This window comes from Phlebotomus papatasi, chromosome 3, assembly GCF_024763615.1.
Source record: "Phlebotomus papatasi isolate M1 chromosome 3, Ppap_2.1, whole genome shotgun sequence".
Lineage (NCBI taxonomy): Eukaryota > Metazoa > Arthropoda > Insecta > Diptera > Psychodidae > Phlebotomus > Phlebotomus papatasi.
Window position 1 is genome coordinate 13588187 of NC_077224.1, and position 20783 is coordinate 13608969.

Genomic DNA, 20783 nt, shown 5'->3' on the forward strand with positions numbered 1-20783 from the left:
CTTGAATCAATAAACTCTATCAATTCGACATTCATGCCCGGAGGGAGGCCACAGATGGTGAAAAAAAAATAAACAAGGCTTTACAAGGATTTTTCACTGTAAAATCGTGCGAGGTTCCGACGCGACGTGTGGAAAAAAAGGGGAAAAACAGCCCCTATCTCAAACGGATATTCAAGGAAATATGGCTCTATTTTCCACGCTTTTTCCCTCTGCTTCTGCAAAAGCGCCACAAAAGCTTATTGGCACCAGGCGTCTCCATTGTATAACAGTTTTTTTTGTTCCCATTTTGGCAGACTTTCCTCCTTCTATCGTGAGGAAAGTCGATTGAGAGTGTGAGAACTTAAGACAAAGGATAAGGACGATATTGAGGATTTTCTTCTTAATAAATGGTTAGTTTTCATTCAATTTCACTATCACTGAACAAACTTTTCATTTCGCTTTTCTTTCTGGAGTAGATAAATTAAAATAGCAATTTTTCTTCTCTTTACGAGCCATTTTTTTCCATTCTGTGAAGTGCAAGAATGTAGCTGAGGAAATTATTTGAAAAATTCAGAACAAAAGATTTGGCAAAATTACAATGTTTGCGCCACAGAACAATTTCAATTCTTTTTTTTTGCGTTTTTGCATAACGAAAAATTCCCAAGATTGTTGTTTGTCATTCATCGATGAATAGAAAGAAAAATACATATGGCATTTTCATAACATTGAAGAAGCAAAGCACGACTTGGTGAAATCGATATCGATACATGGACAAATTTACATATTCTCGAGCACTTGTAATGCTATATACAAGAACTTTTTGTGTACATAAGAGGTATCTACTGAAAATTCTTTTTAATTTTTTTCTCTCTCCTTCGCGACATCACCCTCAAGTCCCAAATTCCTATCTTCCGAAGTTTCCGCGATGGAAAATGTTATACGAAATAGACGACATCTTTTATCTATTGATATGTAAATTCTTCACCTGAAACAGAAATCCTTCATGGAGCGATAATGTGGTAGTTTTTTTTTTTTTTTTGAATGAAATTTAGCACGGATGTGGAGCAATAAAAGACAGATGTTGGAGTTTATCCCCAAGAGATATAATGCCAGATATACACGAAATACGACTGAAAATCAGGAGAGAATTTCAATCAATCTGGGGCTTTATCTTTGTCTCTGGCACCCATTAAACTGTCAACTGTTATTCAGAATTCAATTTATTGGAGAATTTATTGTTCTCTAAATGATAGTTTTATTAATTTTAGAAGGGGCTTACTAATTTACTAGGTAGGGGAAGGCTTCCAAGCTTCGCAAACACTGTAGCTTCGAACACTTTATATATTTTCCCATATTATTTTAATGAATCTGACCTAATTCTTTCAAGAACTATGTGACTTAAGAATAGCTATTAAATGTATCATAGATGGGAAATTTTGAAGTGGTCGATGCCACAGTGTGTGCGAAGCCTGAAAGCCTTCCCCAATACTAAACAAAATAAAGGGCACAATATGTGATGAGCTTTAGAACGCTCGCTGTATGAGGTAAAGCGCCCTGGTTCGACCGGTTCCTCGTGTCGACTGGTAAATTTATTTATTCAATTCATTTATAAATAATTCCTATAATATTTTGCGTATGATCTAACATTAATAGGTCAAGCATTCCATGAATAATACGAATCAGTGATAAATTCATAGAAATTGACGACATTGACCACCAAACATTCAAAAATTGACCCACCGGTCGAATCGAGGAACCCGGTCGAGTAAGGGTACTTTACCTTAATTCAAGTGGCCTAAGTTTAAATATCCTTAAAGTCGCTACAAACTTTCAAACGTTAAAGGTATTCGAATTTGAATCACTTACAGTGATTCTCACTGTACTGTAGATTCGGGTAACTTTAGATTCCAAGGGTGACACCTTCCCCCTTTCGTAAGCTTTCTTTAATTTTAGGACTTAAGGATGGTTTCTACCGATCCGATCTACGATATGTTATCGGTGAAGACTAAGATCTTCCTTAAATATTAGAATTTCGGAAAAGCTTTCAAACAGCACGGAGCGAAGTCCCGGACATCTACGGTACTCATTGTTGCAATATGACTAACATCTACGTCTTAAAGATGGAGCGGGCTGTAAAAGATACTTCAGTTTTTTTAAAGCCTTATTTGCCAAATTCATGAAGTATTCAAGCATATTAACACCGAACAGACTGGGCTTTTCTACATGATCATTGTTTTTTTACGCCTTAATTGCTTTTTTACACGTGGAAAAGATATTCAAAAAATTGCGGCACCAAACCAATTTTTCCACCAATTTCATATTATTTCCATTCTCTGAGACAATATTCTTTAAAAAGAAAATGATTTATTAGTAAAATTTACCAAATCTAAATACCTCGAATCAAGAGCAAAAAGCAATTTACCGGTCAATTGCTCTTTGTTCTTTTCTCAAGGTTCTTATAAACGGACAATTTTACTAATACATCATTTTCTTTTTAAAGAATATTATCTCATAGTGCGTAATAAATATCAAATTAGTCCAAAAATTGGTTTGGTGCCGCAATTTTTTGAATATCTTTTTCCACGTCTAAAAAAGCTATGAAGGCGTAAAAAAGCAATGACCATGTAAAAAAGCCCAGTCTGTTCGGTGTGATTCTGTTATGATAAATGTGCATTCAACGTGTGCGATTTAATCCATCCTTTGCAATAGGATCAAATTTCGATCAATTTGATCCCTTTATTTTTACCAGTGCTGTCCCAAATTATGAGCATTTTCCCTAGTTTATCAATTGCATACAAATTCGATTAAGTTTAATTTAAGCTGGATTTATCCTTAAGGGAAATCCTATATAGAATTTAAAGATAGCATAGCATATAAATTCTAAAATGAATTCTAGTATGCATAATGCTTAAAGAGTCGCAATTGTGACAATACTTTTGAATAAGCACAAGTATTTGAACTTTTTATCCATAATACAGTGGAAATTATTATTTAATATTGTTTTCAGCTTCTAGTTCAAGATCCTGTGAATGTGAATTGGAATATTTTATGAGCACTGATAAAGTGAGTTGCTAAGCGCAACAAGATACTTTAATTATTCTTAGTATTGAAGTAGGGTAACTGTATCAAATTTCGGCATAGTTGCGTGCAAGTCTTATGCTTAGAATGTAATATTTTTAAAATAAACTAAATTTTTTGCTACTTCTTCTTAAGGAGTGTTGTTTGGAATCTCGTAGACAGTTTATTGTCCTTATTTTCTCCAAAAAACATTCTTAATACATTTTAAAATGAATAAAAATGTAGACATGGCTTTGGTGGCTAATTTCGGCCACCTTCATTCTCATAGATCCTTGCCTTTTCGGAATACTACCAAAGTGTTTTACACATCATCTTGTTCGTCAAAGTGACATTTTTCGTTATATTTTGCATTGTAAAATTTGTAGAGTACCTATGCAAAAACAAAAAAATAATGAAATTTGAAGAACAAAATAAGAGACCGAAATTGCAAGCTAGCCAAAATTTGGTGCACTTATCCTATGTCTAATAATTTGATATAAATTTTCCAGCTCGATTGATGTATGTAGAAGAAATGACATACGACTTCTAACAATTCCTTCTTAAGAAAAACGCCAAGAAGTAGGGTAAGTGTGCCAAATTCCGACCGGGTTGCAATTCCGGCCACTTTTTTGTTCTTCGAATTTCGATGAATTTTTGTTTTTGCGTACTTCAGAAATCATACAATGCAAAAACATAACTAAAATGTCGTTTCGACAAACGAGACAATGTGAAAAAGACACTGGAAAAATTCTGGGAATGCAAGGAACTTTAGGAATGTAGGTGGCCGAAATAGGCCACCAAAGCTGTGTCTACATTTTATTTATTTTAAAATGAAATAAGAGTGATTTGAGTGAAAATGAAGATGATAAACTGAGTATAAAGTCCCTAGCAACACTCCTTAAAAAGAAGGCATAAAAAAATCAATCAACTATGTCGAAATTTGTCACAGTTACCCTATATAAGATAAAAACAAAACTTGGATGATCCTGTTTGGATTGGAGGATACACTAAAATAGGAATGGAAAACTGGAAATGAGCAGGATGTGAAATCCCCATCTCAAACATTTCAACTTTTTAGGAACTTAATGAACCGATATTGGGGACACAATCAAAGGCTTGCATTCAATTGGAACATTATATGGTTCAATTGTGGTGCGATCGCAATAATTCTTACGTCCGTGAAAGTATTGTTGAATTCGAATCATCAAAAAATCACCCTATTAATCCACTTAATTCTACAGCAATAACTCCGATTGTTACCTTTGTGATGCTTTTAACTTAATTACTAAATAATGACTAAATTAATTCAAGATAGATAATGTATCGGTATCTAACCGCCTTTTGAAAAGATTTTTTCTAATGGAATTCTATTCTTCTATCAATCATTTGATTTTTTAAATAAAAAAAATGTTAGGATACTTCTAAAATATTTCTGAAGGTACTTCATGATGTGAATAAAACACAACAATATTCATCTTAAAATGCATTTGATGATTAATCTTTTAATACAAAAATTTATAATTAATTTCTCTTATCATAACGAAAGACCTGATAAACACTCATGAAGTTTACATAGAAAAAAACACGTAATCAATCCGTTTGTTCATATAATGCGAGCTGCAATTATATCTTAGGATATCCTGTTTACAATTTATTGATAAAGTGTTTTATTTATTCTTGAATATTTCTCACTCTAGTTCTTTCTAAGCCGCAACTATGAGAAGACGTTTAAATAAATAAAAGCATCTCAAGTTTTCATTCAAAATGCCGTGGAATTTCTTTTATTTTATTTGCATTGCAAATTTTGTCATTTTCTTTTCTATAGTGAATGTAACATCTCATAAGAATGAAGTAAAATATTTTATGGCCAATAATAAGGTGAGTCCCTGATAAAGATTATTAATATATGTACCTTATTGATCTATATTTGTGTTATTTTAATAGCTCAATTGGGATAATGCATCAGATGTATGTAAAAGATACGGCATGAGACTTGCAACAATTCCTTCAGAAGAGAAATTCCAGGAAGTGTACAAATTTGTGAAGGGCATGGATGGACCAGTATGGGTTGGAGGACACAAGGAAAATGGAACAGAAAACTGGAAATGGGCAGGAACTGATATCTCAATCTCAGTCAATTCAGCATTTTGGGTTCCTGGTGAACCAATGATGGATCCATTCAGTAGAGCTTGCATTCAATTGTGGGATGAACGAAATTGGAAGTTTGATGATTATTACTGCAATCATGATAATTATTACGTTTGTGAAAGTATTTTTCAAACTGACACTGAAACTGAATCCCCAAAAAATGACCCAATCACTCCAAAAACTACTACAAAGATTGCCCGAATTAAGAACTTGGCTAAAAGTGAAGCAAGTTATCATATAAACACTCTTATGTTTGTGTTGTTTTTAGCTTTCATACTAAATCTCTAATTTACGCAATTTCATAAATTTATTATCAAAATAGTTAAATTAATGGAAAAGATAAAAATCACAGAATAATTCCTTCTTTCACTACATTGTGGGGCTATTTTTTTGTTTTTCCTTGAAGTGATAAGATGAATGTAGTAAAATATTGTTGTTCTTAAGAATTTGTATTTTAAAATAAAATATTTTCAAAATATTAATTTTCTTTAATAACCTTTTCATGTTTCAATTGTAAATTTAAAATTGGTTGCAGAACTTGAATTGAAATTGATTTCTTACAACATAATTTACAAAAATAAAATTTAAAATACCAATCCCAATATAGTATCCCGTGGTAAAATGCAATCCTACCTAATATCAAAATAAATATATTTATAATAATTTTAAATTCAAAATCTGTTCCTAATGTAACAGAATGAAGCCCAGGTTTTTTTTTGATGATCCTAATTCTTTTTTTAACATGTTTTTGAAAACTTTTTTTTTTACATATTTTATATAAATTCTTTGGGTCGGGATAATATGAGAATGCACATTACATAAATAAGAATAAAGTAATGGGATTGGTTTTTTAAAACAGACGTTACAAAAAAAGGATTTAAAATACCAATCCCAAGACAGTAGCCCATGGTAAAATTCAATCCCATCTAATCCCAATAATTTTAAAACTTTTTATAACAATTGTAAATTTAAAATCTATTAATAATGCAAGAGAATGTGATCAAGATATCTTCCCGTGATCCTACTTTTCTTCTTTAAGAATTTTTTTTTACGTATTATGTATATACTTAAATTCTTTGGGATTGATCGGGATAGTCTCAGAATGTACATTACATAAAAAAATAAAATAGTAGGAATGTTTTTTTTTAAACAAAAGTTACAAAAAATGATTTAAAATACCAATCCTAGTACATTATCCAATTCTGAAATACAATCCCATCTAATCCCAATAATCATAAAAATATTTATAACAATTGTAAATTCAAAATCTCTACGTAATGCAAGAGATTGCGATCAAGATATCTTTTAATGTTCTTAACTCTCTTCTTTGACAATTTTTTTTAAGTATTGTGTATATATTTAAATTCTTTGGGATTAGTTGGAATGATGCTAGAAGGCACTTTACTAAAAAATAATGCATTGGGATTGGTTTTTTATAACATAATTTACCAAAATAAATTTGGAATACCAATCCCAATACAGAATCCCATGCTAAAATGCAATCCCATTTAATCCTAATAACATTAAAAATATTTTAGAGGATTAGAAATTAAAAATCTGCTAGTATGTAAGAGAATAAAGCCCAGGTTTTCTTAATGATCCTCATTCTATTTTTTAACTATTTGTCTTTAATTTCATATCCTTTTGAATGTTGTTTGTTTGTTATTTGGGATTCATTCGGATTATTGCCGGATTGAATTTTACATCAAGATTCTGTAATGGGATTGGTTTTACACAATGAAATTTATACAAAATTCATAATAAAATCATTATTTTGCAGAACTAAGTATGGTCTTTAATAAATGATTTTGAGGAGATTCTCTTCAAATATTCCAACTTATCATTTAAAGTTCTCTATAGTACCTATCAGACAGGTAAGTCTTAAACTCAGCATTTTTTGTGGATATTAACAGAAAAGTAAATGAATAAATAAGTTTTTATTTTGTAAATATTAAACTTTTATTTCCTAGAATTTTCATTTTTCCAACTAATCATCAGTTGGCTGAGCAGTTCTTGTACAGTATGAGCAGTCCCACATTGTTAGAAGTGCTGATGAGATGGTGAAGAAGTTACGACAACAGCTGATCTAACTAACGTAATTTTTAAATAAGTATCCACCAAGTATGCTCCACACTCCCCTAAATACACTTCATTGTTTTGATGAAAGAAATGATATTTTTTCTATCATCCTCATAAATTTAATATTCTTATTTGAAAAACATCCTTGAAGTATTGAGTGAGTTATTAGAAAAATAATCTGAGTATCGAAATAGAATAAACTTCCTCTGAAAGTGGTTTTCTTCAACTTCTTTCCCCGACAAATGCGGAAATTTTAATTATTCCGAACCACGAAAATTTGAAAATGTAGATACAGTTGATTTTCTTTTACTCCAATTTCAATTTTTCCTCCAAATGGCATTTGCATATATTCAATTTTCACTTGAAACATTGTCCCAGTGAAAATTTGCAAGTTACAGCGCATTTTTGAGAGCTGTCCAAGAGGAAATTGAGTGGAAGTTTATTGCTTGCGGTTGAGCTTTTTTTTTCAGTGTTCAATTGATGAAAAATTGCATAAAAAAATTGATGAATTTTCACAGAATGTGGAAAATGAAGGAGGAAAGGATTTTCCCCAAAGAGACATTGTCGTGTGACGTTGGTTTGATTGTGAAATACAATTCTGAAAGTAAAATTAACATCACTTGCCCATGAAATAAACATTTCATTAATTAGTCGACCACATTTCTGTTAATTTTACTTGAGGATGTTCCTGAAAATTGTGAAGTGGCGACTGGCTTTTTGCTTTTAATATCGGCCTCTTCTTGCGAGACAACACACACTTTCTTCCCTTCTCGTCGTGTAAATATACAATGGTCTTAAAATCGTTCTAGTGTGATTGTTTTCAAAATAACACACGCCACCGAAATAGATTGCGCCATGCTAAAAATAGTTGTGCGTTGAATAAAAATTGGGCTAAATGTGAGGCCCCCAAAATGCATTCTCAATTGCCCACTTCGAAAGCACTTGTCCCCGACCGTTTGGGCCATTTCAGAAGATTTTCACACCAATTTTCCTCTTTATTTCGCGCTAAAAAAGAATTCGAAACATATTTCAAGAATACCGTATACCAAAAACATTCCAAAATCAATGCATTTGACATCTTGCAAAAATTTCTAAAGTCGACAAAAATTCCATTGATACATTTCACACTCGAATTGCAAAGCCCTTCAACAATGGAGAGCTCTATTTTCCTGAGAGGAAAATGATTTTTAACACAATTTTCTAATACGCATTTTTCCCCCAGGGACTTGTCAAATGGTGCACAATAGGTGACAGAATAAGCCAGAAAAGATGAGGAGAAAAATAGTACCTAGAAGAAAATTCATTGGACAACTAAATAACTTGTTGTTCTATTGGATTTAGGCCAAGATACTTGAACAACTTATTGAATTATGCTTGAAAGGTGGGAAGAAAACATCCATCAAGTGAGGGGTGAATAACTCATAGAATGACAGTGTCTGGCATTCAAAATTCTCAGGTCTGGCAAATGAATTGGATTCACTTGGGACGAATACAAAATAATCCAACAATAGCATTAAAAAATTTCAATAAAATGTAACAAACTTGCTGAGAATTCAAATAAGGCCAACAAATTATTGTCAAATGGTAAATAACATCTTTTTTTTTTGGGGTGATAGTAAATTTATGTAAATCCTAGATTTATTGGGTAGATTGGAAAGATTTATTTTCCAGATTTCTAACAGTGAATAAAAGGCATTAGGGAACGAATACTATTATCCGTCTTACGGTGCTATTTCAATAAAAAACAGCATGTTTTTTAAGACATGACTATTCTCAAGTGCTTCTGTATTATCGACTTTTCTCTGTATCAGTCCCTGTCTCTACTACTTTTATCAGTCCACATCATGTTCCAACACCACTACACAGTTGAGAATCGACAAATGAACCAATACAATGAGAGGTAGATTATGCAGAAGCACTTGAGAACAATAATGTTCTAAAAACATATTATTCTTTTTTTTATTAAAATAACGGAAATAACACCATTATTACTGAAAACCTTAACCGAAAAATAGTAGAGTACCTACCATGATGATACGCACAGTTGCATAGGAAGAGGCAAAACTTGATTTAAATCAACAGATTTTCAGGAAACATTCCCACCAATGAACATCCTATCAACCTCTCTGTTCCTACAATCTGCTAACCAACCTGTCATCACACAACGAATTTCAAAAATACTTCTTATTATAACCGCTCTAACATTTAAAATATTGATGGTTGTATATAGAGGCTCTGAGCCTAATTCACAAAGAAACCAAGAAACAATTTAATATTTAAAAAAAAAATATAGGAGAGGTTATTGAGCCTTCAACATTTCATACTCGTCAGAAAGTAGGGAAAACATCCTAAAGTTTAATTTAAAAATATAGTCCGATAGTTGTCTAATAGAAGAAAGTACAGCCTAGAATAAAAATCCGTTTCATCCTAGAGCTTTCGGTCCTCTACGCACTTAACAGGCTAAACATTTTAAAAGAAGATTAAAAAAAAATCTATATATACCTTTCTCCAAGTAAGAAGTCTTATTATAAATTCAAAATGGTGTAATGCAGAATGAAAAAAAAAAACATATTCAGCCACTGAAGAAAGTGCGTAGAGCATCGATTGTTACAGGAAGAAAAGGATTTTTATTCTGGCTGAACCTTGTCCTACCCGACGACCACCGGACTATCCTTTTGGATCTGTTCTAGTAAATAATTCAAAATGATCAACAATCAATCTAATAAGTGATTTAATATATTTGCACTCGAGTCCTTTCGAGTAGATCCTATAACTCCATATGCAATTTTATTTTAATTGAAGCTATTTAAGCCTTTTAACTGCCTTTCTTTCATATTTAAATTCAGTGTAAACTTATGATTATATTATAAAACAACATATAGAGAAGAGAAAGGAAAACAATGTAGAAATTTGAAAATAAAATTAATAATTAAGTGATAACAACATTAGAATTTTCAGGTCTGATTCCCATTGCATAGCTTTATTTATATATTACCAAAATTAATGGAATAATCATATTGACAGTAAAATGGTCACCGTCACCGTCAAAGCCTCACCGTATTTCGTTAATTTACGCATTTTCGTTGAAATTCTTCTGAAAATTCTCAGTTACCGTATTACCTTATCTCATAATCGGTGGCCCCACGTGAAAATAATATAAGAAAATTGAATAAATAAAACGCAAATACGATAAACGGTGAGCAAGAAAAACTGTACGATTAATTTCTCTTACAGTTTTTTTTGCTCACCATTTATCGCATTTTCGTTTTATTTCTTCAATTTTCTTACATTACTTTCACCTAGACAACTTAGATCGGGGTAAATATAGTAATGATAAATCTCAGTCCCAGAATATTTTTTTAGGGTCCCGGCTAGATCCCGAACGCCAAAATCCCGAACGCCAAAATCGCGAAAGCTAAAACCCCGAATGGGCCGCTTTTACTTTGTAATCCGTCTCAGTGATTGGTGATTCGATATACTGATAAGACTTTCAGAGACTCTTCTACAATAAATTGCTTCAAGGAAAGGCATAGCCAGGATTTTATTAAGAGCAGGGGGTCAAATTGTAAGATTATTCGCAATAGAAACAATTTTTCTTAGGCAAAGAGCAATTTTTAAATTTCGAATCAAATTCAATATAAATTACAATTTTCAATCAAAAAAGTCCACTTTTTTTTGAAATTGTGCTTATTAAAAAATCAATAAAATTCTTATTACGAGCTCTTGGAAAAAAATTTCCGTAGGAACTGATTTTCAAGGAAGCATTTCTTTTTATTCCGTTTCTGCACCGATTTTGACGACTTTTCCAAGAAGACTCTTGGAGAAAACACCCAGGAAATTAATTAAAACAAGAAAACAAATTCTCTTTACGAATCTCAGAAACTTATTGAAATTTTCTTTTAAAATTTCAATGTTAAAGCTATTTTGATTATTTCAGGGTCTGATGTTTAAAGATCTAGCCAAAGATTCCCCGAAAGCTCTGTCAAAGCGACATTGTAATGCTCAGTGCACAATAATTTTTCCTTGTAAACATGTTTTCAAAATTTCCTATGAGAGTGAGTGAAATGTATATCTAGTCATCTTATGCCCAGCGCACAATAACTTTTGTTTTGTAAACATGTTTTTGACATTTCAATGAGAGTGAATGATATCTAGATTTAGTCATCTCGCTCATTCTCATGGAAAATTTTGAAAACATGTTTACAAACAAAAGTTATTGTGCATTGGGCATTATGACCAGCGCACAATAACATTTGTTTGTAAACATGTTTTCAAAATTTCCCATGAGATTTAGCGAGATGACTAGATTTAGATCTCACTCACTCTCATTGAAATGTCAAAAATATGTTTACTAAACAAAAGTTATTGTGCGTTGTGCATTACAATTTCTCATAGAATATCTAGAAAATATGTTTACAATCAAAAGTCATTGTGCGTTGGGCAAAACTTTCCTTAAGAAAAATTTTTTCAAAAATTTCCCTGAATACTTAATAAAAGCATTTTTGAAAATCAAAAAAAGATTTTATCGAACGTTTTTAGAACAAATAACAAATAATTGAAAAAACGATTTTTAATATAAATTAAGTTATTTTGAGCATTTTGTAAGGCTCATAAGGTCCAATAAAAGACATTTCAAAGCAGTAAAAGCCATTGTGTGAAAATCTTCATAAGGTGAGCTCAATTTTAATGTTCTTGAATTATTTTTGGTTTTTTTTTAAATGGTTTAAAAATCGTGTAAGGGACTAAGGGTCCCTCGCTACGCCCGTGATTTACACCCTTCTAGTTATAACCCTTTCAAAAGTCGCTCATAAGATATCCATATATTTCTTTAACAAAAAAAAAAAACTTTAATAAGTCCATTGGCTTTAGAAACCGGTCTTTGATTTTTTTTATAAGTAATTTATTGTATTTATAATGCCCTGAACACACTTCAAACACGACTTAAGCTGAGATAACATTATGCCCTAGACACATTTACGACTTAAGCCGAGAGACGACTTAGTGGAAAATGATGGAAATGTAGTTTTAACATTATTTCTAATATAATTACGCTAAGCCGTCTCTCGGCTAATCCTCAGGTCTGTCAAGGCCCTTAGATAACATTTCTATCAGTTTCTGAATAATTCGTCTCTCACATTAAGCCGAAAAACGGCTTATGGGGGGCAGAGGCACTACCAAACACGGTGTAGCGCCAAACACTAATTTTTATTTCTAAACTACTTGAACTATCTCGATCATTTCTTCAGTGGACAAGCATTCCTATAACGCCTATAAATTTCAATAAGTCTCGTCCTCTGAGGTCGAATATCTGATTAAAATTCGCAGTGTATGGTGCTACCCCGTGTTTAATGGTGCCCCAGTTTCCCTAGTTAGTGAGTAACCGATGAGAATTTAGTCAGATTATTATTTTGATTACAATTACGTTGAGTCGTCTTTCGGTTTAAGTCATACGTGAGCCTAGGGCATTAGTTTTACTAGTCTTAAGCCCTTCGCAATTTTATTATAAGGTATTTAAAGGATTTGGTTCTATAACAAAGTCTTAATTTTTAAGCGCTTTTTCTGACTACTCTAATCAAGTCACATCAAAGCTACAATTGCAAAAAGAAAATTAAGAAAAGTAGCAAGAAAACTAATTATCTATTAGTAAAAATCTTCCCAAGTGATTACTTCTGGTGATAATCCCCTATTTTTTCAAAAATAACGAACTTCAGGAAATCACAAAACATAGTCTAGTCGACCACTGAAGAACGTCCACATTCAGACCGAAAGCTCTGGGCAAGACAGAAAATTTGTTTTTCTTCTTGAGGTGGAATAAATTTCCATTGGCGATTACTGGAAGTGTCCCCATAGAATATCCACCACGCCAGCTCATTATCCAACAAAGTCTTAATATATTGTTTATTGTTTATTGTGTTAATTGAGTATAATTCTTTGTATTTTTATAAAATCACATAAGTCTAAGAAATTCATTATTCCTGTTCCTGATGTATTCTTGTAGGATGCTCTCATAAACAAGATGCTGTAGAACTATGGGTTCTTGAAGCTTGCTTAATGATGTACTTATTATATGCTGATAAGAAGTTCAGGGACTTTACGAACTATTTAAACCTTCAAATACCATTATAAGCCTTTTACAAGTGTATTACAAGAAATTGTATAAAAAATAATTAGAGGGTAGTGGGGCACCTTTGAATGTTGAACAACTTTGAAACTGGAATTTTTTTTCCTATGTGTAAATAGAGCTGAACCATATCATAATGTAATTTAGCTTCTTAACCTGTTTGTACATTTAAATTTTATCATGATAATGACCAACGCACAATAACTTTTGTTTGTAAACATATTTTCAAGACTTTCTATGAGAGAGAGCGAGATGACTAGATCTATATTTCATTCACTCTCATTGAATTTTCAAAAACATATTTACAAAACAAAAGTTATTGTGTGCTGGGCATAAGGCTCAATTTTATTTAAAAATAGATGAAAAATCCCAATTTCAAAGGTGCCCGACATTCAAAGGTGCCCCACTTCCCCCTAAACATTAAAAAGTTATTACCATTTCTATTGGAAGCATGCTATTTTTTCTCAGTTTTGCGAATAAATTATGAAATTCAAGCAAAATTCTTGCAAATTTGCTTAAAATGTTTGATACGTTAATGATTTGAGAAATTCATCTGCCCCTTGTACTATCAAGTATGTACTTAACAAAAGAAAATAATCTCTTTTGCCAAGTGCGTCAAATCGTCAATGGTATTGCCCGAAAATGTATACAACCTCCAACCAATAAAAAATATATCTACTGCACCATCTCACAAATAAAGTGTTTCAATAGTAAATCTAAGAAAATTCCATCCACGGCTTGGTGGAAATTGATGGGGCCTTCTTGAGAGGGGAAGGTTGGATGTATAAATTTTACCTTGGGATTGCAGCTGGGGTATTGGATGTAGCACTCTGTGTTGAGATGTATGCCATCAGAATAATCCATTGAAGAGCTAAGAAAGCATGGGGAGCAATTTGCTTCCTATTCATAACACAAACTCAAAGGGCGCACCAAATTATCAATCATCACCACAAACAGTTTTTCTCTGCCAATTTCACTTTGGCATCATTTTTTTCTTCTCTATACTTTAGCTTTGCTTTGGGATATTCAACACTTCACTAGCTTTTTCACTAGACACTCTTTTTTTTTGGTGTTTTGCGGAAGGCTTGATGCCAAAAATAAGATATTCTAGTGTTATCTTTGACTTAAGAGGCACTTTAGCTGAAATTTGCGGGGATTTTGTAGGTTCACTTTTGGGATAAAAGCTTGAGCTTTCACCGAGAACTTTCACTGAAAATCCTAAAGGCCCTAATTGACGTAGAACAATAAAACGATTTTTTTTTAAAAAGATAAGGGCAAAGGCGACTTGTAGGCCCGCGAATTGTTCTGCACTAGCCACAAAACTAAGTCGAACGATTGAAAATGTGCACCTACAATGTTAGAGAATGCTCTCTCGCACAAATGAGGTGGGGAGTGAGTTTTATTTTAGTCAACACAACATTTGTGCTTGTGAAAAACTAAAGAGTATCATCGTCACAATCATCATCATCGTGAGATCATGTCGTTACTTTTCTGCTCTCTTGTAGCCCATTGTTAGTTCACAATTCCTAATGAGCTGCCGGGTATCTCAGAAAAACGACGAAGCTTTTCCCTCGGATCTGCTGAGTAAAATTTTCACCGAAGGATTCTAACCATTGTGTCTCTCCCTCTTTGTTTATTAATATCACTCGACCCCCGAGCCTCACATCGAGATTTAACAGCTGGCTGATTAAAGAGGAAGACACAAGTCTATGCTGAGCACAAAACTACAACCAGACACATCCAAGTCCATCCAAAAACCACTTCACTATGACAATAATCACACGGAAGAAATTTTCCCACCAGCAAAAGACTGAACAAACTGAGAGATGTTGAAGGACCAACGAGTCGGAATTGTATGAAAATTTTTGGTTTTGGAATTGAGCCCAGATTGAAAATGAAGGTATACCACATATAAACAGCGGAAATGGATTGTATAGTGACTTGGCACAATAAAGTTTGTTCGGAATACCCAAGAAATTCGGTCATTTTTTACTGATAGAAACATATATAGGACATGTATGTCTTATTAGTACCGCATTGGGAACTTTTGAGATTTCTCCAAGAAATGTGCTACATAGACAATAAAGTCCAAAAAAGAGAGTGCACTTTTGGAACCGTAAATAAAGAATATTCTTCATCATTTGATACTTACATTATTTATTTGACGACAGATCGGCTGTATACTTTTCTCAAATGGTTCCTTTTAGATTTGTTGTTAGAGAAGTTGCTTTCAGAAATTCTTAAGTTAAGTTATACGCTCTTATATGGTCACTATTGATTGAATAAGTCAATATTGGATATTACTTTGCACAATTGTTAATTCATAAGCAATATTACTTTATTGGCATCGCACAATTGCTTCTGTTTTGTCATGATGTCTTTGACAATTATGTTGTTCGATATTACAATAAGGGGCTCTACACACTGATAAAATCTTCTTCAATATTACTACTTCAAAATTATTTTGATGTAAACCCCTAGGGATAACCCAATTTGAGAATAGTGTAAGAAGGGATAATTTGGAATCATGTCTATTTTGGAATTTTGGTATTTTTTTTTACTGTATCAGATGGTCAATGAGAAAAAGAAAACCACAAGAACAAGACTTTACTTTACATTCGAGAGCAGGGAGACTTTACATTCGAGATCTAACACAAGGTAAGCTGTTACTAGCGCTATGCTATAATTAAAGCCGTTGTTGATGGTCTTAAATAATAACTTAGCCTGAGTTCATAAATTAAGTTCTCAATAAGTACTTATTAAGTATTTAATTAAGGATTTTTTTTGAGCGAAAGTAGTCGCATCTGGTGGCAAAAAGTGGAAACTGGAATAAAGAATGCGATGGACACATGCTAACCATTGGTTAGAAAGAAACAAATTGCCATTTCAGGAAAAAACATAACCACAAAATCTCATTAAATACTTGAAATACTTTCACAAAGTTGTCTTTCTTCTAGTGATAAGTTTATGAATATTAAAGTTCATTGAAATACGTATAATTTAACATTCTTCTTTGCATTTCGATTTGGTAAGTATAATTCAAGTTTCTCTCCGTGTTAAATCTCATCTGATCCGGGAGTGTAAATTACTCAAAATTACCAAATTTTGATGAATCCTCTCTCCAGTCTCACTAGCGTATAATCCGGGAGCCGGGAGTGCATATGCATACCTTTATGAAGTCCCCCCATAAACTCACGTTTCGGGAGTTTACTTTTTTAAAAAAGTTTTGATTATTGGAACACGTCTTAAGAGAAATTTGAGACCAACAACAGTTCCATCCGGTAACAGTTGCAACCAGGGAAAAAAATGTTGTGTCGGACAATATAACAGACCTGCGACAGCAACGTGTTCATCTTGCCAATTAGGCAAAAGTGTAATTTTGACTTTTCTTTGAGAAATAAAAAATATGACGAATTAAAATACATGTATATATGCATTAGGGTAAATACTTAAAAAGTGCTTAGTTGAAAGTCCTTAATTAAGTACTTAGTGAAAATACTTTTCATGTCCTTAGTACAAACAATTAAATTAAGGACTTTAATAAAGACCTTAATTACCCGGCCAGGAATTTCTAACAACCAACAGCGAAAAGTAACAGAATGTTAACAGCCGCTGTTACCAATTTCATGCAAATGGAAAGTAGGTGACGGTTGGCATGAAATTCATGCCAGTGCTAGGTTTTTCAGGTATTTTAGCGCTCCAAGCGGTCGATCGCAAATACTTTGCTTTTGACATTTTGTCTTTAATGCGGTGATTGTGAAACTTGTGAAAAAGTGTAAAACTGTGTCCAGATCTGAATTTTCTGCAAAATAAATAATGAGGTGAGTACCCAAGAAATAGGTAATTGTGTCAGAGAACAGGAAAAGTATAAGGTTACATTGAAGTACAATTTTATTTGCTGAAAATGAGGAAACATCCAGATTCATTTGACTGCCAAAATCCTGGCCAGAGTCAAATGAACAGGCTTTACGTCTTCGTTATACTCCTCAGAATTACACCTGAATCAGTTTGCCTGGGAAAAATGGACTGAAACCTCGGAAAATTGGGGAAAATCTGTGAACTTCCGCGAGTCAAAGTCTTCCTTGTGTTTTTGACAAATTCCTGGACAAAAGATCACCGGGAATGGATTTTGAATTGAATCATCTCTGAGTCTTCCACTAACGTTTATCAGGAAAGTTTGGACTGAAATCTCAAAAAAAAATGAGAAAATCCATCGAATCTCGGTAACGCAAAATGTCTTTCTTTTTTTTTTGACAATTTCTTAGTCAGAACACCACCGGAAGTGGATATTAGTCTCAATTATCCCTGTCTACAATAGCTTCTCATCATTCATTAACGTTTGTCTGGGAAATTTGGACTGAAACCTCAGAAAATTGGGGAAAATCTGTGAACTTCCGTGACTCAAAGTCTTCCTTGTGTTTTTGACAAATTCCTGGACAAAAGATCACCGGGAATGGATTTTAATCTGAATCATTCCTGTCTTCAATACTTCCTACCCTTCCACTAACTTTTGTCAGGAAAGTTTGGACTGAAGTCCCAAAAAAATTGAGAAAATCCGTCGAATCCCGGCGTTGCAACATTTTTTCTTGTTTTTGACAATTTGTTGGTCAGAACAGAACACCACCGGGAGTGGACGAAGGACACTTTTATTATTTGCTGAAAATGAGGAGACTTCTAAGATTCATTTGACTGCCAAAATCCTGGCCAGATAGGCAACAAAATAGGCTTTATGCCTTATTTATACTCCTCAGAATTGCACCTGAATCAGTTTGTTCCGGAAATTTGGACTGCAATCTCAAAAAATTGAAAAAATCTGTGGAATCCCGGCGATGCAACATTTCTTATTTTTGACAATTTATTGATCAGGAATTTATGTAAAAATTTTACAGAGGTGAAAAAATCTTTAGAGTCTCGCGAATTAGAACTTTTCATTTGCTATATAGAGAGTATGTATTATACGGGTTTCTGACCTAAGGTTTAGTCGGTTTAGCCACATGGCTTAACTTATCTAATAAGATTTAAAAAATAACAATAAAATTGGTTGTTGTTTGGGATTTTCAGACCTTCGCGAAATGGTCTAAACCTCTAGTTTGAAAGCCGCCTTAGGGAAGATCTCATGTTCCTTTTATTCACATCTTGCTCTATTGCAATAATCTTTTTATTTTATTTGTAACAGATATGGCATCCAAAAAGCTCCAGGATCCAAGGACTTCAAGAATTCGAGAACAACTTAAAACAACAATCTTGGAAAGACGAATTTGTAAGCATGCTGATTTTTTTTTTCATTTTCATCAAAGTAAATGGAGTGAATTAGAGACCGTTTCTTTTAATTTTCAAATATTGTTTTTAAATCGGCAGGCAAAGATTTCACGCAATGTTATCCTGAAGGATCTTATGTCCGATAACCTGATGCTGCAGTACAACTGTACAGGGAATTATGAAAAAAAAGGATTTATTCAAACCAAACACGAATTTGTGCAATATATTATGGAAAAGTAAGTAATTTCAAAATAATCTTGGTTTCTAATTTAAAACTTCAAATATGTATTTTAGCTGCGAGCAGACTTCAATAAAGAGGAGGTGTTTGGAGATTACAGCTGCCCATAATCATAAATTCCCTGTGAAAAAATGCCAGATTCAACAGTTAAGTAATGAGGGAGTTTAAGTATTAATTTTTTAAAATTAATAACGTTAAAATATTTTTAAAGTAATTTTTTAGTTTTTTAGTTTACAAGATTTTTAATTCCCAAATATCATTATGTTTTTTATTCATAAAATTCTCAATTTATAAAGCCCATAAATTTATGTAACTGACGACGTTAATCTATTTTTTTTTAATGTATCAGTTAGTTTTTCTACCTAAAGTTCATAAATTTATGAAATTGTTGACTTTAAATTATTTTTGAAAAATCTTCAAGTTAATTTTCGAAATTAATTTCTTCATATTTTTCTATTTATAAGCTTTTCAATTTATTAAGTTCAAAAATTTACAAATTTTTTGTCAAAATTTACAAATTTTTTGTCAAAATTTACAAATTTTTTGAAGTTAAACTGTTTTTAAAAAATGTTGAAGTAAATTGTCGAAGTTACTTATTTTCTTCGTATTTTTCTGATTAATGATGTTAAAATGTTAAAAGAAATTTAATATACATTTATTAATAAATTTTTTGAGATCATAATTCACGTTTTTTATTTTAAAATTAAAAAAAAAAGCAAGCAATAAAAAATGTAAAAAAATTAACAGAATGGTAACAACGCTGTTAGAATTCTGTTAGGTAGTTCATCTATCATCCGCCACGAGTGCTGCTCCTATGACATTTTCATGTTAAAGTTGGTGATGTTTGTTCGGCAAATTAACAGCTCTGTTACTATTTCTGTTAACAACTAGCAGCTAGTTGTTAACACTGTGTTGGCCGGGTAAGTACTTAGTCTTAATGCTGAGTCATGTCATATAAGTTTCACTACTCGCCACAAAGCGCTGACGTTTGTCTAATTTTCATATATTTTTTAAGTAGTTGAATGTTCTATAACTCCTTAAAATTAAGTCGTTGAGTTAAGAACTTATTAAGTATTTAATAAGTACTTAGGGGAAAGTGCCCATGCTTGATACCACTGAAAGCTTCGTAATGACTAAATTTTCTATGTTTCACAATATATATGTCTCATCGCAACCATATTTTAAAAACTATGGGAAAGTCCAGTTTTTTAGACATATTGCGGAGTCATGGTTATTGAGAAACATAGGAAAAATTTAATCATTACGAAGCTTCCAATGGTATCAAGCAAGGGCACTTTCCCCTAATGTTTTATCCGGAAAACTCCATAATGACTGAATTTATCCTATGTTTCTCAATAAATGTGACTCATTGCACCCATATTTTAAAAATTGGAGGTAAATGTTAAGTCATTACGAAACTTAGGGCCTTGACAGACCTGAAGATTAGCCGAGAGACAGCTTAGCGTAATTATTTTAGAAATAATTGTTAAACCACTTTTCCATCATTTTTCACTGAGTCGTTTCTCGGCTTAAGCCGTAAGTGTGTCTAGGGCATTAGTCATTGCGAGGTTTGGGATCGTACAAAACATGGGCGCTTTCCCTTACTTCTTTGCTGTTTTTTCCTTTTGCCATCTTTCAAAGTTTCAAAGTTTGTGCAATCTTTCAAAGGAAATTTCAAAGTTTCAAAATAGGGCACGATTCCAAATTACCCTATTTTATCCTAGGGGATGCCGGGGTGGATTAGCCACCTTATGAAATTTGTCTATATCTAACCTAATTTTGAGACAAATTTTGAACGTACATTTTGATGGAAAATTTTCTCAATGTGTAGATACCTTAAGGTAATAATTTAACATGCTATATTAGGAGAATAATGTGTACACTCCTTCAGATACTATCTGC

General features: G+C 32.6%; 2 protein-coding genes across 5 annotated transcripts in view; one reads left to right on the top strand and one right to left on the bottom strand.

Moving 5' to 3' along the window:
• The window catches only part of LOC129807789 (potassium voltage-gated channel protein Shaker), a 345833-nt gene that overhangs the window by 208002 nt on the left and 117048 nt on the right, over positions 1-20783 (bottom strand). For 3 of the 4 annotated variants that reach the window (XM_055857282.1, XM_055857283.1, XM_055857280.1), the window contains exon 1: positions 14180-15355. The exons of the other annotated variant lie outside the window; for it this stretch is intronic. In XM_055857282.1, the coding sequence (XP_055713257.1) occupies positions 14180-14292 (113 nt within the window). In that variant the 5' untranslated portion in view covers positions 14293-15355. Of the gene's footprint in view, positions 1-14179; positions 15356-20783 lie in introns of those variants that run through there. 4 annotated transcript variants of the gene reach the window in all.
• Positions 1-20783, top strand: part of LOC129807792 (uncharacterized) — an 802905-nt gene that overhangs the window by 176495 nt on the left and 605627 nt on the right. The window lies entirely within an intron of this gene.